We start from the raw sequence: 18,669 nt of genomic DNA, 5'->3' as shown, positions 1-18,669 counted from the left end.
CTACATTATGGTTCGATTATTACCAGTCAGCCTATTTAACCTGCAGAGGAAGTTAAATCCTGATGTACAGTAAATACTGATGAGGTAAAGTTAGGATGTGGTCTCTTCCGATTATCTTGATGTTCTCACTGCCTCCTGACCATCATGCCGAGCTTTTATGTGAACACTGATGTTATTTTACATTCAAGATTAAGTTGATCAACTACAAGTGTGGTCACTTGCCCTCCCACTGTCATTTTGGTTAAACGTGACTTGTAGGTGTGAATTTAAAGGCAACAAGAGCCAATCTGAGTTACAACTGTGTATATTGAAGGCTATAAAAATCCGTACTTGAGCACTTGGCTGGAGAAACGAACAGCTGCAGTCCAGCTGTGGGACCACTGGGGGCAGACCGACACCACCGAAAACTCCTGCCACAGTCAGTGTTACACTGAAGCCTGCAGATTTGACTTCAACTTCTTATAAACTCAACACAGTGACAATATTTCCATGTAATAAATTCATTTAGGCAGTTACATAAATGTGCGCACGACCTTTTAGATTCTTCTACGCTCTGAATGCAAACCATCACATAGCTGATAGTTTGGATGCAACTCCATTTCCCATCAGCCCCCAGGGGCCGCATCAATTTTCCTTTTTCGGTGGCGTTTTGTTGGTTTGTAGCTGGATCTGCTGAATGAACACGCAACTGCGCAGCTGCATTCATTCTGAGGGGGAATCTGGTGTTTATCGTTGAGTATTTTCTGTGACATCTCTCCGGTTTTTTCCCCAGACATTTTTCCCTAAGACTCTTTTCTTTTTCTTTTTAAAGTTTAATTTCTCCTGGAAGTCTAAACTCCAGAAAAGTTGGATGAACAGAGCTCTCCAAACACGGATTAGTGTATTTGCGGCCGACGCCTCTCTCTTCAGTGTCCCCTCCGGCCGGGAAAGTTCAGCTCTCACCGACCCGAGCGCCCCTTTTCCCTTCAACTCATGAGCTGCTGAGACCTCAACCCGAAGACGAGAAGCAAGAATGGGCTGCACGATCAGCGCCGAGGACAAAGCTGCGGTGGAGAGGAGTAAGATGATCGATAAAAACCTGCGGGAGGACCGAGAGAAGTCCTCCAGAGAGGTGAAGCTGCTGCTGCTCGGTATGAACTCTGTCACTGGCTCTTTTAAACGCATTCACTTGATGGCATTTCATTTCATTTCGCAGTCGGAGCTTTCTTTTTTTATTTATTTGTATTTATTTGTGCAGCTGTGGCTCATCATGTGTTCAAAGGCAGATGTTGGAGGTGGGAGGATGGCTGCTCTCTCTCTCAGCTGTCAGGGCTTGAAGGATGGGGAGTACGTGCTCAGGCCGGCTGCTTGTTGACATGTATTGTCACTTGCTGAAGTAAAGTTGTAACTCATGCTGGCCTGTTTAACTTAAGCCCTTCCAAACAAAATTGCAGAGCTGCTGGGTAATAGTGACCCCGGTCAGCCTGCTCTGGGTCAACAACTTGAAGGATCTGAGCGCTAAGAAACGTAAAGAAAGGGCCTTTATCTGTGTTTGAGCAGATTCTCACAAACAGTTAATGTCAGATGTTTGTGACTGAGTCACTGATAATCGTTCCAACATTGGCAAACCTAATGTGTCATAAGTGAGTGATTTAGTTCCCCTTTCTCTGCTTTTATCTTTCAAAATGAATTTCTACAGAGGAATTTATACAGAAAACCTAGAAATGAGTTCATTTTAGCATTTGGGTTCCCGAGTCCCAAGTTGAGTCTTTTGAAGGGTTTTTGGTTAGTGGTTCACTGATTAGCACACGCTGAAGACAGTTTCATGTTTTATTGTATTACCTAAAAAGAATTAGTTGAAACATTTTTATGAATCTTGTGTCTTTACTTACTAAAAAGTGAGATTACAGTGATTGTAATAGTCATGAAATGCCATCAAGCCAAACAGGAAAAACAATTTACTCACCACTTTTTCATTGTGTTTATAACCACTAGTACTTTTTTTTATAAATATAGTCTAACATTTGCTTTTTACTTCTAAAGATGCCAATTAGGCTTCAAATCATTATTTTTCTACACTGTTTTGCAGGTATCACCCAGAGCTTATTTTCTACAATATTTCAAAAGCCAGTAGGATTTCTGTTGCAGGAATCAGCATGATCCTAACTTGGCCTACAATAATACTTTGTCCATGCAGCACTTTAAGGGGGCATTCACATTCTGCAGTGTTGCCAACTTTGTGCATATCCGTATGCCTAAACAGTTGTTTAGGCATAAACCTGTTAAATGTGACACAGTGCCAAGCGTGTCTTGTTGCAGGCCAGTCATTTGGCTTCCAAATGCCTGTGCCTCATGTCCATTAAGCCAAATAAACAACATTTATTACATATATGCCATCACTAACATGAGACAGACCGAGCAGAGAGCGGGAGGGGCAGGAAAGAGCAAAGCCGTTGGTATCTGTGAAGCTAAAGAAACTAACAGATCCGAACAGCATATGAACAACAGAAAGTCAGCAACTGGAAATTAAGTGAATGCTGCATCAGCACAGCCCTTAAAGCATTGTTGAGAAATACAGGACTTTCTCTCTGAGCAATCTTTGAACAATTACATATGGCCAAAATCACAGCACATTACTTCAGGAGTTTAGTGATTTTTATTAAATCGTGATTATAGCTGAGCACAGGAGCAGCTTGGAAATGGCTTGGATTTGAACATGTTGTCTGAATGTACTTTATTAGACACTATTTTAAACTAGTTTTTTGTCTGACTGCAGAAGGAGAAAAAGCTGAAAATGACACTAACTTTGTTTGATATTTGGCTGTATCAGCTGGAGAGAAGCAGAAACAGAAACAATGTTAGCAGTATACTGGGTTCTTACCCCGGCTTGATGTCTGAAGATTATATAACTTCTTTATCTAAACATCAAAATTATTGTGTGCTCATTTTCCAATGATTGACTTGATTGACTCGTTGAATAATTGACTAATTGTTTCAGGTTTATTCAAACTTGAGTTTTGAGGTTGCTGTCACATGTTTCTTTCTTCATTTGTCCAGCCTGTAGTCAGTAAAACTCTTCTCGACTTTGTTTGGCATGAACCACTGAGCTGGTTAAGTCTCACTGAAACTAAACATCAGTTGCTTTGACACTGGCATCGTCAAACACCATGACAGCTCCTTACCCAGATTTCTGATGATGTCTGTTCATGCACTGCCTGGTGGTGGATAATGAAACAGCTCAGTGGCACTGGGTGTGGACTGCACAGATGGATTAAATCTCCACTGTCCAGCAGCACTCAACATTTTTATGTGCCCCTCCCCATTAGCAGTCCCTTCGCTCATAGCATAAATTTTTTATGCTACTAATTTGCTTGCCTTGGTGTTTGCTCATCCACCATAGACATTGCTTATGTTCTCATTTTCCTGCAACATTTTCATCTTTATTCTCTTAGTCATGTGAGGACCCTCAGATTTGTCTGAAGAGTGTATTTCCACTCATGTAATGTTCTAAAATATAAACTATCTAAGTCTGTCATTATCATCAAGATGTCATTTACCCCCCCCCCCCCCCCCCCCCCCTTCCTCACCATAGATGGTTCAAATGCTTTGGACAGCTGAGGGGATCTGCAGAATTAATTCTTCATTCATCACCATAAAAATATAGATTAAATATCCGTCTTTAAAAAAGGAAGAAAATAGTGAAAAGCTGCATATCCACATCAGCTAACTTAAGTACAGAAAAGCACTGATAATTAACCATAGACATAGTCCAAGCCTGTTCAGCATCTGTGTTTCCTCCAGTTAGTTAGTTTTTGGTGTAAATAACAGGCTGACACTGAATCAATCTTATAATGTAACGCTCGTGCCCTTAGTTTTTGTGTCAGGTGAGATGTTATAAAAAGACTGCACACAGATGAAGTATGTATCTGTACATGTTTACATATGTTTTATGTCGCAGGTCCCCCTGGAGAGGTCAAAACATAAAGCACTGCTGTCATATAGTAAGATTACATCGTCGACGCTCATGAGTAATTTCCAGATGACACTCTGTCATAAGTCATCACCCAGAGGGCGTTCAGTGATCCCAGTCACTTTGTTTTCAAAATAAATGGTCAACAGAAACATTTATCAATTCAATTTGCGGATGATAAGAACTGATGATGCAAATCTGTGTGACACTGATAGTATTTATAATTTATTATGAACAGGTACGTGCGATGTTAGAAAAGATAGAAACATATCTAACTGCCAAGTTGTAAACCTGATGTAGTTCATAATCACAGTGTAACATTACCAAGCTTTGCAGATATCCAGATATCGCGTTGATTTATTCACTCTTAAATCATTTTTCAGTTTTGTTTTTTTTTTATATATATAATTTTTTGAGTTCCGGATCACATTCCTGACAAAAGCATTAATCTCACAATGAAGGCATCTTTCCCATCTGGCAGTTTATGTTTGGCAGAGGTTTTTCCTGTACCTTGATAGAGTGGATACGGCAGAACACATGCCTGACAGTAAATCTGCTCAGAGCCTCCAGTATCCACAGAATCAAACTGTTTCCACAGTTTTTATAGGATTTCACTGTTTAGTCGTATGGAAAATGAGTTCTTTCAGGTAGCCTTGTGTAAATGACAGCAGTGAAAGCTAAGGTAGATATTACAAGAAGTCATACAGATGCCGTTATTGGATGATTTTTACCAGATCTGTAAGGACTTCAGACTCGTTCATGTGATGGTAAAACATCACAATGCAGGCTAAAATCTCCTGGTATGGAAACATTCATTTTCAAATCCTGACCACAGAGTTGAAGGGGAAAGCGATTTTTCCAGGCAGTGCCCACCACTCCCTGTCTGCGCTGGAACAAGAGAGCTGAGGGAGAAAAACAAAGAGTTCGGCTGCCGTTCTTTTTACAAAAAAACCACAAAGCTCGAGAGCCAATGAACTCTTCCAATGAAAATGCTCTGCTGTTTCACCACAAACAGTGATTCATAAAAAATCAGCCTTTGAGATTCTTGTTAAATGAGGCTTGGTTTGGACCTTGAGTCCTGCCCTGGTTTGGATGACTTTGTGAATGCTTGTTCAAAGTTGGTTTTTGAATTGGCAGCAGGACACAGTGGATAATCACCCAAAAATGCCACGAACGAGAGAGTTGGTGACAGACAGAACGGAGCAGAGGCATCAACATAATTTGCCTTCTCCTCCCCGTCTGTGTGAGTGAGTGTAAATCTCTTTTGCTGGTGACAGCTTAACCAAAGAATTCATGGAATTAATTCTTGTTGGCCAGCCATCTGAACACATTACTCTGCTGTAAGCCTCCTTGACAAAATTCCTCTGTTAAGGGTTCCTGACTGGCAGTGGAAACGTGTCCCACCACCTATTCAGGAAATAACAAAACGAAAAAAATGCATCTCTTTATTTTTAAATATTCTTCCATTGTTGATTATGATTGAAGTTATGTTAAGCAAAAAGAGGCTCTGCTTTAAGTTTAATCTCAGCCCAGATGTTTATGGAAATAATTCCCCTTCACTTTATTTGACATCTGATGTTTCAGGTGCATTCACACTTTCATGTCCCTTTAATTAAACTCCAGCTATGAACAACTGCTGATTCTAAAGTGAGTAAACTGGCAGCGCAGCATCAAAACACAAGTCAGTTTTACAGCTAACATGTCCCAGAGACCAACTGTGGTGTGACTGTGGTCCTGCAGCCCAAAAAGCATTTTAGTTACAAAACATTTCACCACAGTCTGTAAAACCGTCAACACGGCGCTTAATGATAAAAACAAGGGAATGGACTTTTATACTATGAAGACTACTAGAAATACTTCAACAATTGGGGAATACACTTAATTGTTTCCTTCGATGTTTTATGAGAATTTGATTTCATATCTCTGTGGTAAATATGGAATATTTTAGCATAAAGACAGTGCCTGTTACAGATAACCTGTCAGGACATCTACACTGTCACTGGTCACAGGAAAAAATATCCACATAAAAGTGTCTATGAAGTTTATTGATTATTTTTAATTAAACGAACCATTTATAACCTGTTGACCAGGGTCATACTGGTAGACAGATTTCTTTTACTTCTGATGAGGCAAGCTGCAGTTGTCTCCAGTGTTTCGGGTAAGCTAAGCTAAGCTAACCACCTGCAGCCTCCAGATCCAACAGACAGATGTGAGAATGAGATCTGTCATTTGTGTCTTAGTCAGACAGAGAATTTCCTTCTATTGCAAATCACGCCGTGAATATTTAGTTATTCTATATTGGACTAACAGGCAACCAAATCATTTCAGTCCTGGTCCATTTCCTGTAGTAACTCCACGTAGAGCTGAACTATTAATTTATTCATTGTTTGTATCTAAAATTAGATGCCATCAGCTATATTGATAATTGTCTTTAATTCTAATGAAAAGGGCTTGTCTGCTCTTCTGGGCTGTAACATTTTTGGAGTTTGAAGACATTGCATTTATAAAGTTACATGTATAGACCAAACAGTGAACAATTAAACCAATTAAAATGATTGTACTTCACAGCTGTGACACCAATGAACACCATTGGATGTTGTTTCACTTGTGTTGTGAATCCTAATGGTTAAGACGTTTTGTAAAAGGGACTGAGATAGCATGCAGCATCCTGTGAAACTCATTGCTGGCTGATAACAAGGAAATGTCTGACAACAGTTAGACAGTCTGAGTCCATCATCACTGAAGATGGTCAATTTCTTTGATTCACTTAAAAGGGAAATGAGCCTAAAGTGAGTCATTATTACGATCCACAAAGAGCCATACAGGAGTAAGCTTCCTTTTTATTGTTCCCTTTTCAACGGAAATATTATTGCTGCCATGTCCACACGTTTTAATCAGATGGTGGTATTTTGATGAATATTTCAACCTGCCTCCTCTCTGGTGTTTTGTTCCCTGTGCAGATGGACACCATTGAATGTTGTGCTGATGTGTTGCATTTGCGGTGTTTTTACGGCTCTGCTATCACACTCCCAGAGCAGCACGATGTCTGGGATTGTCTCTCTGTAGGGAAAACACAGGCACAGCCAGAAGCGTGACAACTGTTTCCTGTTTGGCTCACTGTCATAGAAATGCTCTAATGTTTCCTAATGTGAAATCATTTTCATGCCCAGCACCGTTTTTGTAGCAGGAGCTTTTAGAAACTCATTCACTCTGCTCTCGCTTCATTCATTGCGCTTTCACTTCTTTAAGAGTCGTCTCATGGTGCTGTCTGTGACTGTGCACCTCTGGATATAGTTTATGTACAGATGAATATATACTCTATATATATATACACATATATATATATATATACTTTACAGTAATTTCCTGTCAGGAAAAGCCAATCCCTTGTCCACGTGAGAGGAGTCCGCGAACAAAACTCTGTGTGCCATTTTATGTTTTGTTTTCTTTTGTCGCTGCCTCTTCTCCTGGTGTGTAGCCTAAACTGCTGTCCGTCATTTTCAGGAGCTGGGGAATCTGGGAAAAGCACAATAGTGAAGCAGATGAAGTAAGTTACACCACAGTGACATTCTTGATAACATAATATCAAACTCTGAGAATGTTTTTCAGAACCACATTTTATGTGATGCTTTGTGAAAATGCTGTAATAGGAGCCACATTTTGCTCGCTCTGCACAGAGGAGGCAGAAGCACCCTTTTTGATAATGTGCTAAACAATGGGCACAGAGGCCCATCGTAGCCTGGCAGGACCTGAATAGACTCTACAGCTTCCCACATTAGACATGCTGTCTGCTCACTGAGGCTCGAATACCAGAACTAATGACGATGAAATGTTTCAAATCTGTCATTTTCCCTACATTTGTTAAGGCCATTGTCCACAGTCAAATGTGTATCTTGACTGGAAAAAGCTGTTTGGATTTTGTTTCTGTGTCAGAATCATTCATGAAGACGGCTACTCAGAAGAGGAGTGTAAGCAGTACAAGGTAGTGGTGTACAGTAACACCATCCAGTCCATCATGGCCATCATCAGGGCGATGGGCCGGTTAAAGATAGACTTTGGAGATGCTGCACGAGCGGTAAGCTGTCAAAGAGACACATCTTTTTTTAATTTTATGAACCATAATGCAAACAGTTTTTACAGTGACAGCAATTATGGCCCTTTCTTTGCCAGGACGATGCCCGGCAGCTGTTTGCCCTGGCAAGCTCAGCGGAAGAAGGGGTGATGTCGGCAGACCTGATTGGTGTGATTCAGAGGCTGTGGACGGACGGTGGAGTTCAGGCCTGCTTCGATCGATCACGAGAGTATCAACTCAATGATTCTGCCGCATAGTGAGAGCTCTGTTCACTTCTCTATGCACAGACACCTGCAAACGTAACTAAGCTCCAACTACAACTTTTTTAAGTGGGCCACTTCATCAGATGACAGTTTAAGGCCTGCATTTATTCAGAATTAAAGGGAACTGCAGCATCAACTGTAGCTGTGACTCCAGCATGCATCATTTTACCTCAGGGGACAGAGAAAATATTCAGATAAATGAAAATGACGTGAATTAGAAAAATTTTAATTCCAAGTAGGTGCTCTGTGGTTGTATGTAATTCAGTGCAGTCAGCGATATCTTGAAACTTGGCTAGATTTTGTTCACTGTTTGTTCTCCCACATCAGCTTATTCTCCTGAAACCTCCTGTACTTTAGGAATTTATTGACTTGAGGAATCTGGTCATGTTCAATTGTATTGTGAGGCAAATTTTGGAAAGCAATATTACCTCTGCATCACATTTGACAGCCAGTGTTGATGACATTATGTCATTATGTGTAAATGTGATATCTCATTAAATCATTTAGGGAATTTCTTCAAATTTGGCACAAAGCTTCACTTGGACTAAGGACTAAGAACCAAGTGCTCAAACCTCAAATAATTAATGGTTTATAATGACACAAGCTGTTATAGAAGAAAAATATCAAGTAATGAAATGATGCATTAAACAGCTGGTCAAGTTCACTGTGAGATCGTAATGATCTGCAAAAGTATTTTCAGATATAATTAACTCTGATTGTGGCCATTTTGTTATAATTTTAATGGTGACACAAATCTTGGTTTTCTACCTTAAAACCACCCATTTTTTTCCCCACATTTATCAAAATGTCTAATGTCTTGCCTACACCATTGTTTTTTATGAATATCAGTTTTACTGTCCAAACATATGGCACATACCAGGACAACTCATTCATTCCTCTCAAGGAACATAAACACTGATGCAGTAGACATATAGAAAAAGGTGAGCAACAAGGTCACATGAAATCTATTTCTATTCAAAACAAATGAAAAATATGCTTAATGCCTTTTATTACATTTATGAAAAATAATGAGGCTGGGCATGTATGTAAACTGTAACTTGACTTGTTTGTGGAGGCTACAGCTGAGAGTGAGTAACTTTTGTTCCTGAAGTGTTCAGGAGTTGAACCGTGTTGTAGGAGTGCACCTGTAAATCACTGGAGAAGTGTAGGATGACAATATTTCACTTCCTGATTTTGAATCAATTTTCATGAACATTTCAATGAATCAAGAGCCATTTCTGGACAATACAAACTAGATATTAAAACTCTGGAGATTCCTGACGGAAATGAAAACACTTGACTCATAGTAAAGTTTGAAATTGCATCATCCACTATGCTCTTACTGACCACTGTGACACACTGCTGATATGCCAAAAATGTTTTCCTTGTCAGAAGGAGCATCACATCTTTGTGTATCATATTTTCACCACAACAAAAGGGGAGGGACGATGTGTCTTGTCCAGAATCCCACTTATTGTATTCTTGAAAAAAAGAAAGAAGGAATTAAAGGTATTTCTCTCCACTTTCTTCTGTTTAGATATGACTTAACTTCACAGGATGGTTTCAGTTACTAAACACTCGCCAGACTTTTATAAGTGATTGGACGCAGATAAAGCCCAAAGTTTTCTATTTCTGTATTGTTTATATCAACCTCGTGTGACAGAGAAAGTAGCTCAGTGTGAAGGACATGTTCTTTGTTTTGAAAACAGCTGAGCTGTCATGGCTCTTTGTGCACTTTGTCCACACTCTATGATGAGAGGAACCAGTGGAGTTTGTCTGTTTTTACTCAACCCACAAGCAGCCAGTGTTTATCATTCACCAGAGTGTAAGCCCATATTTAGTATCATTCTGTGTAGTCCTGTTTGACTGCAGAGCAACCATCCACTTCAACAGAAACAAGTCTTCAAAAATAACTTTTCTGCTTTGCAATATTTTCTTTGTTTTTGTTCTATAAGTCTGGAAAGCCTCTTGGATCATTTTAGCATACTGTTGGAAATACTCTTGTCTACAGTGTTAGGTTATGTAGCATTTGGAGCATCAGAAATCCATCATGAATCCACATTTTGTGTTTCTCAAAATATTCAGTTACCTGAATGACTTGGACAGGATCTGCCAGTCCAACTACATCCCGACTCAACAGGATGTGTTGCGTACACGTGTGAAGACCACTGGCATTGTGGAAACTCACTTCACCTTCAAAGATCTCTACTTCAAGTTAGTACAGTTGCATCTGTTTATGAATTGTCCCAGCCTCAGCTGTGATGTGCTATGAAAAGAACCGATAAAGCTTTTACAAACTCTGAGGACCTGAGCTTTATAGGTATTATGTGATATAAGATTTAATGTCATCATAAAATGAACATAATGAATCTTATTAAGTAAGATTGTCACTGAAAAACTAAATGTGTTTCTTCTATTTTGGACTCTCCTGTCTTTGCTTTGTAGCTATTCTGAAATGCCAAATAGATTTATTATATCATATGCAAATTGTGATGAGGCACTACAAGAAGACTTTTTGTGTAAAGGACTGACATAGAAAGGATTTATTTTACCTATAAAATCTAATGATCGTGATACTTACAGTAAATAGGAGTTAGTCATATATGACTGAACGCTGAAGAAATCGGATCTGAATTTCAAAGACAGGTTTCTTAATGCTGTTCAGTGTTCTCGCATCATCTCCATTTTCCTTCTACTGTATACTTGGCTATATCCATGTTGGTTATTGTACTTGTCTGCGTTTCATTAAGTAGACTTAATGTTCCCCTTGACTTGGTTTTTTGTTTTTTTATCTCATGTTGCTTTGAAAGATTTAAAGATTATTAAACCTGTTTTATAACTCACAAATGTCGCTGACTGGCTTCAAGCCAAATGTGGCCCACCTTTGTGGCAGTTAATGTAATAACATGGTTCAGTCCTTTACCATAACCTTGTCTAGCTCCACTGTTTATAAATATTGGTAAAGATTAACTGTAATAACCTACCTGTCCTACCTTTGCTCCCCTACCAACAGCTCCCCAGAATCTGGACTATGTAATCAGTGAAGTGATGTTAAAGCAGCACAGCGTTCTTTCATTTCATTTCTGTCTCAGTTCACCAGCTGAGTATAAATTCAGTTCACCTCTTTAGGCCTCAGGTTGACACAAACATGAGATTACAGAGTGATGTCAGCAGCATACTCTGTGTGTTTGTGTGCACGTGTGCTTTTTTGCCCTGGACATAAAGCAATAAAATTATTAAGACATAAAAAGTAAAATGAGTAGTCTGTTCTGCCCTTGTTTACATATTTACTGTCTGTCTGTGTCCTCAGGATGTTTGACGTCGGCGGTCAGCGCTCAGAGAGGAAGAAGTGGATCCACTGTTTTGAAGGAGTCACTGCCATCATTTTCTGCGTAGCACTCAGTGACTATGACCTCGTCTTGGCTGAGGATGAGGAGATGGTAAATGACGGATTTCACATAGTTTTTCCCAGCCAACATTTTGACTGATAACGTTGATGATGCCCCATATTGTTATTTTTTTTTTTTTTTTAGAACCGGATGCATGAGAGCATGAAGCTTTTTGACTCCATTTGCAACAATAAGTGGTTTACAGTCACCTCCATCATCCTCTTCCTCAACAAGAAGGACTTGTTTGAAGAGAAGGTCAGCAGGAGTCCACTGACTATCTGCTACCCTGAATACTCCGGTGAGACAAACCTGTGTTTTAACGATCTGTTAAAGCTTTTCTGTGATATTTACAGCTCCAGCAACACATAAATATTTGTTTATCTGTCTGCTGCATCTCTGCATTGATTCATTGGAATTGTGTAATAATACTCTTGGTTTACTTTTGTTATATACAAGACAGTATTATGTAGTGATATTTTTTGTTTTGCTCTGTTTCATCACATATTAACTCTATCATCACCAGTAAATCAGTTTATACACGAATACAGTAGCAGCAGAGTTTAATTTACTTAGAATTATCTGGTTTTAACAAATTTTTTAAATGTCAGTGGATTGTGTTGCAACATCTTGTATGTACTCATTAATCTGTGACATAAGAGATTGTGCCATGCTACATTGCTTTTAAATCCATTTTTTAAACACTTTTTGATTAAAACAATTGCCACTCATTAACATGAACAAAATCTGGCATCACCAAAAAATAACAAGTACTGTAAAAAAGTGAAAAGGCTCAGTATTTGAATATACAGAGAAGTGTCTTCACTAAAGACTGTAATTAATAACAAAAACCGAAAATAAACCACAACTTGTCACGCATGAATTGAATCTTGGGAGGGTGAAACCACATTATTAAAAATAAAATAAGCACATCTGTTAATAATCTTTTCACAGCCGATGATAAGAAAACTCTCTCCGCTTTGTCTCCACTGTAGGTGGCCAGTCATATGAAGAAGCAGCGGCTTATATCCAGTGCCAGTTTGAAGACTTAAATAAACAGAAGGAGTTCAAAGAGATCTACACCCACTTCACTTGTGCCACAGACACAAAGAATGTGCAGTTTGTGTTTGATGCTGTCACTGACGTCATCATCAAAATCAACTTGAGGGAGATCGGGCTCTATTAAAGCCTCAGACCGTGCAGGTCAGCACGCTCATGTGTCTCAACTAACTAACATTTGGGTTGACATTGGGTTCACTTTGGTCCACAGTGGCCCGGTGCAGTATTGTCTATAATTATCATCATTGCATTATTTGATAATTTTTTGAAAAATGTTCGTGAGACTATATGATAAAATTCATAATATTTCATTAACAACTGTAGCAGCCATACTTTTTACATCTGATAAATTTGACCTTGCATGGTTCATTCATTCATGTCTGTCTGGATTGTATTGTTTTTTATTGTTTTTTATTGCTGGTAAATTCTTACTAGTCTAGTCTAATTTTTACCGATGTCATAAATAAATACAGAAATTTGACCTTTGTAGTGGCAGTGAAAACACAGCAGTGGGCCGTGTTTATTATTCAATTAACAGCCGTTAATGATTATTATCCTTCTCACTGCAGGTGTCAGGAAAAATATCAGGACTTCTGGGCTGGTATGTTTTTTTCTGCAGAGGGTAAATAGGAAAGTAGGTGTTTCGAAGGACTGACTTTATTGGCCATGTAGCTTGCAGAACCTCAATTCCAACTCCAATTTGGGAACTTGGGGACGAGGATGATCACTTTTGTCTTAATATATATTGTGATGCAGAGCATACTGGAAGGAAATGATGTGTGGGGGAAGGGAGGCTTGTGAAATGATCACTGTGAGTCCATGTGGAGTGCTGTTAGATTTAAGACCTTCAACTCTCCAAGACTGTCAGGTAAAGTCACTGTCTCTGACACATTTGTAGTTTGTCTGTCATCTGCAAAGGACTTTCTTCTTATTGGATTCATTACAGTACAGTTTCACAACTGATAGGGACACTATTCACTATTTTGTGCATCTTATTTGAGCACTATGTCTGTATAACCTTGCTTTTATTGAATATTTGCATTTGTTTGCAACATGTGTATATTTTACTTAAATTTTAAGTTGCATTTTAGTGTTTTTCCTCTTTCGGATGTGTGAATGCCATAACTTAAGAATGGGAAAGAGTTTTGTGTGAGTAGATTTTATGTATATAACGTACCATTATGGGTTTGAGATTAATTAACAAGAGTCTAAGGAACTCAGTACATTGTTGTCTGCACAGTTATTTTAATCTTTACTAAACCACTTTGTGTTGAAGAACACTTTTTATACTGAATTTGTGAAGGGAGATCTACATTTTTCTGTTTTTGAATATGACTAATTTTATTCACTCACTGTGGGTGAAGTGGACATCACTGAAGAATTTTAAACATTTAAAACAAAACAAAAATGGGATAGTTTGATAAGGCCGGAGTTGCATTAGTGTCTGGCTGTAACTGTTGCTGAAATGCTATATGCTGGAGTAGAGCAGTTAGGGTGGGATCAGTCACTTCCTTTCCTGCACAGAGAAAAGTTTGTATGTATTGCTCACTCTAAGTTCCTGTTGTATTAGTTCATTGGAACATCATTAAATGATGGCACGAAACTGTCTGTCCTCTGTTCTGTTTAAAAGACTAAATGAACGCCAGGTTATTCATAAATAGCAACACAAAACTGATGTTATCTGCTCACAAAATTTATTGGTGGGTGGGTTGCAACCCACCCAATAATCACCACCCACAACAACCCCCCAATGTCATATCTTAGTGATCGACAATGAATGTTAAGTATAAACTCGACAATGTGGTAGATTCTCTCAATTGAACTCTCCCCTTATGTCAGTGGGGGGGAGGGGCTGTACTAGAATAAAGTGTAATTGCACCTCCACTACAATAGATGGCAGAGTGTGCGCAGGGAGCATAAGTAAGGTTTTTATGCACTGAGCATGTGCGCACACAGCACAGAGCAATGATAAATGATACTATTTATAGTCATGGGGGGGGCATGACAGAAAATAATAGAGAAGCACTGCCTTATGTAAACATCAGCGAGCTGGATGGTGACACGGTGTGAGGGAAAGAGCTTGCCACTATTACTTACTCCCATACAAGTAAAAGTAGCTTCATCAAAATATTACTTCAGTAAAAGTACAAAGGTATTTACTTAATAAATAATGTATAAATAAATATAGGAAAGTCGCCTTATTGTCAGGCGTGTTGGAGCAGGAAACATCCAGGAGACCTTTGGAGACCTCTGGTCTAGTCTCTGTCTGTACAGAACATATTTTATATGGACACAATAAACAGTCTCAGACTCTGGGGGGTCTGTGGGGGTCCAGTCTCTGCTGGTTGTGCTGTGTGTTACCTTGATTAATAGACTGTCCTGTGTGCTCCATGTCTAGTTCTTCCTGCCTCCATTTATGATGGTACTTGTCATAGATTCAGGATGAATTAGTAAGTTAGAGTTGCGGCTTCACGCTTTAGCTAGCTCAGCTTATGCTAGTGTAGCTAGCTAAAAAGCTAAGTCTGTTTCACCTTAGCTTGGCCTGTTGATGCTGGTAACCATGGTAACTAGCAGTCCGGGCTAATTTAGCACACACAAAAGAGGAGAGGCAGAGTAGGTGAACACATGGACAGGCTTTATTCAGCTCTTTTCTTCCTTCAACATCACAACATAGTGCTTTTATGAATTTCATCAGGACAGAAGACCCCGAGCCGGATCCCCTAAAGTGGAGCTGTTTTAGCACGATATCTAGTGTGCCACAAGTATCAACATACATTTCAATATAGTTCCTGAATGCTGAGCCTATTTTCTGTTTGTAAACCTTTTATGTGTCTTGAATAGTAATGGTTAGCACAGTCACCCCACAATACAAAGGTGTGGTCCGTCTAGGTTAACTGGTTAATTGGTGACCCTAAATTGTAGTAGATGGGTGGATTATCATATGATAGTTGCCAGAGACTAGACTGGGCCCCTCCCCATAGACCAGAGACTAGACTGGACCCCTCCCAGAGACCAGAGACTGAACGAAGACTGAATGAACAAAACGTTCACGAATGACACATCTTTGTGTGTGTGTGTGTGTGGAAGGAAGGTTGACAGAAACATGACTGGAGGACATTTTCCTTTTCATGGCTTTCTTTGTTAATGGCTTTCTTTATTGACAACAAAGTTCCTACATTCAAAACAACCACACACTCATTAATCGTCCACATGAAGCATAAATGAAAACTGCATCAGAAAGAAGTGGGCCCCGGAACTAAACAGTGAAAATATTGATTAACGTCGGAGAGTTAATTACGGCGGACCAATAAACAAAGTTTACACAGAGGCGGCATGATAGTGTTGGAAATAACCTCTAAAAAATTGATTCAGTCGTGACACGCACCGCGAAAGATGGCGATAGATGTTAGCTCATGTTACTTCAATAAACTTGAACATTTTAAGCTTGGCGTATATCGTTAGCATTAGCATTAGCATTTAGTTGGGGCGATGGGGACAGGTGTCTCCTTAGACCCCGCTCCGGTCCAAAGTAAGGAATGACCGAAGAAGTTTGATTTTCTCTGAGACAGCGGATAGGGCTGCTCCCAGGGGGGCAGTATGGCTCACAGTTGTCTCCCTACTGGGACCTCTCATCAGGGAAAACCAAGGAGCAACTCCACATTTGGGGGGAAAGCAGGCAGCTTTTTGAGGCAGATGGATTTCTCCTGGACAAATCGGGAGTACAGCTGTTGAACTTATTTCACGCGTCAGAGTCCAGCAGCCCTTTCAGGGACAAGAGACAGGACGGTCCAAAACAAGTGATAAGAGAGAGGCTTTGATGGCATCATCCTCACCCCTGAAACGGGAGTCCACCTGAGCCTCAACAGGAGACTCCCGACATGTGACTGAAACAGTATGTGCTGGGTCCGGGCATCAACAGGACACCAATGATGTCCTCCCCCAGGAAAGGGTGGAGCGCTACAGCACAGAGCTCACCGTTTTCCCGAGGTATCTTGGTGAGACAAATGTCTGGTAGGTTCACAATTATTCCGTTTATAATCTACTCTGTGTCAGACAGCTTTGTAAAGATGAAAATATTCAGTTCCTCCCACTGGCCACCATCGACAGGTACACCTACACTAGCTTCATCCCCTGCAGGTTTCGCAAGACTTTGATCTGTTATTTGGAGCTGAGACTTCATCAAAACTGTGGGAGACAGTCCTGAAGCCAAAAACCTCAGTAAGACACCCATCATAGCTCTATTCTGCCATGGTTTAAAAACAACATGAAATTTGAGTCCAAAAGAAGAAGGACATTCTGTCCTTTCAGCTTTTCACTCCAGTCTTCGCATCCTATCAAATTGATCTGCGTGAACATAAATGCCTCCAAACATCACAAATCTGTTCCTGCACAATCTCCCAGTAAATCTCATCAGATCCATCCCTGCTTTAATTTGTTTTGCTCTCGCAATAGGTTAGTGCACACTGTCATTTCCCCTCAGATGAGAACAGGGAAATAATACAACAGCACCATTGTCCCCAGCAAGTATTAGCCGAAGGGCAATCTGTCAGTGCTGACAGCCTGTTGCTTTAATTTAATATCAATTATTAACTGAATGACTATTTGATTCTGTAGAAAAGAAACAGACACAAGTTAAGTTAATGCATTTTTATTTCATGCTTCTACTTTTCATAAGAAAGGACAAACTCAGTAGATTTTCATTCCCTTTTCATAATAAAGCATCATCCCTCTAGTGTTTCCCTCTCTCATATACTTCCATATAGATTTATCTTTCAAAATATAATTAATTATCTACTCTTATTTACAAAGTTCATCTACCATGTTTGACCTTCTGAAAATTATTCATCTTATGTGAATTGAATACTTTAACACTATTAATATTAGATACATAATTTGGTTTGTAATCCGGATGTACTGCAAGTACTGGGAATATCGGAGTTATTTTCTCAGGTACGTTTTACAGTTAAAATATCAAGACCACAGACACTAGTGTCCTCAAAAACAAAAACAAGGTTGCAATGTTGCTATTTAAAATTATATTTCCCCATGTTTTATTTTTATTTTTTTTATTGTTTTATTAATGTCACAGAGCTTTGGTTTTAATAATAAATAATAAATATCTCACAACACAGTTGTCAAAAGGAAGCAATGAGCATCGAACAAGCAACTAATTCATCTTCAAACCTTAAAACCAGCAGCTTCTGGTGTTAGATAAATACTGTACTTTAGAAAAACCCAAGAATCTTGTAGAAAGCTGTATGTCCACAAAAATGATATACGGTGACTCAGTGGTTGTTTGAGCCCAGCTGGAAATACACTGTGTTGCAGGGACGTACTGTTGAAGATGGTAGGGTTCTACTGTAGGAGCAGTCAAGGACCAGGACCGGGACTTGGCATGGAAGCAATGGCATGAACACAACAAATTGAGGATCCTCTGTGCTCCATCAGTCATCTTCCAAGTTATTGCCAATATGTAAGGGGTCACGGTGGGAAAGGAAGTTCCTGAAACCACCTTAAATGGAACATAGATGAATATATTTACCTGCTTTACATGGTTGCTACATTTGGGATTTTGGGAATTCAATAATCTGCCGGTTGCAAAATTGAATGCATTTCTAAAATGAAATGTTAACTTAATCTACTGCTTTGGGATTAACAGAGTCAATAGACAAATGGTTACTGGAATTGTCTTTCGTGCTTCTCATTATCTTCCTCATCCTTAGCAGTCCCAAACGGTCTAACTCACTGTGGTTTGAGTTTCTCGCTTGCTTTGTGGCCAGAAGTTGTTGCTTGGCAACACCGTCTGGCCAGATATGATTTGCTGTCTAAGTGTTAAATTGAATTGCCAGGGGTCCACCTCATCTGGACCCTGTTATTTTGTATCAACAAAGTCTCCACTAGTGATGTATTGTGATCACTGCTCACCTCTTTTAAGTCTGC

General features: G+C 39.5%; 1 protein-coding gene across 2 annotated transcripts; it reads left to right on the top strand.

Moving 5' to 3' along the window:
- Positions 1-597: 597 nt before the first annotated feature.
- On the top strand, positions 598-14,332 carry gnai3 (guanine nucleotide binding protein (G protein), alpha inhibiting activity polypeptide 3). 2 transcript variants are annotated; one of them, XM_029505538.1, is made up of 9 exons: positions 598-722; positions 812-1,130; positions 7,454-7,496; positions 7,883-8,024; positions 8,120-8,277; positions 10,370-10,498; positions 11,595-11,724; positions 11,818-11,971; positions 12,666-14,332. In XM_029505538.1, exons 2-9 carry the CDS (start codon positions 1,013-1,015, stop codon positions 12,854-12,856), a joined length of 1,065 nt encoding a protein of 354 aa, XP_029361398.1. In that variant the 5' UTR covers positions 598-722; positions 812-1,012; the 3' UTR covers positions 12,857-14,332. The 2 variants fall into 2 exon arrangements, with proteins under 2 accessions (XP_029361398.1, XP_029361400.1); XM_029505540.1 differs by having other exon boundaries at positions 688-1,130; positions 12,666-12,873; positions 13,299-14,332.
- The last annotated feature ends 4,337 nt before the right edge of the window (positions 14,333-18,669 follow it).

Source organism: Echeneis naucrates, chromosome 7 (assembly GCF_900963305.1).
Source record: "Echeneis naucrates chromosome 7, fEcheNa1.1, whole genome shotgun sequence".
In the NCBI taxonomy this organism is placed as follows: Eukaryota; Metazoa; Chordata; class Actinopteri; order Carangiformes; family Echeneidae; genus Echeneis; species Echeneis naucrates.
This window is presented reverse-complemented; position numbering and strand designations above follow the sequence as displayed.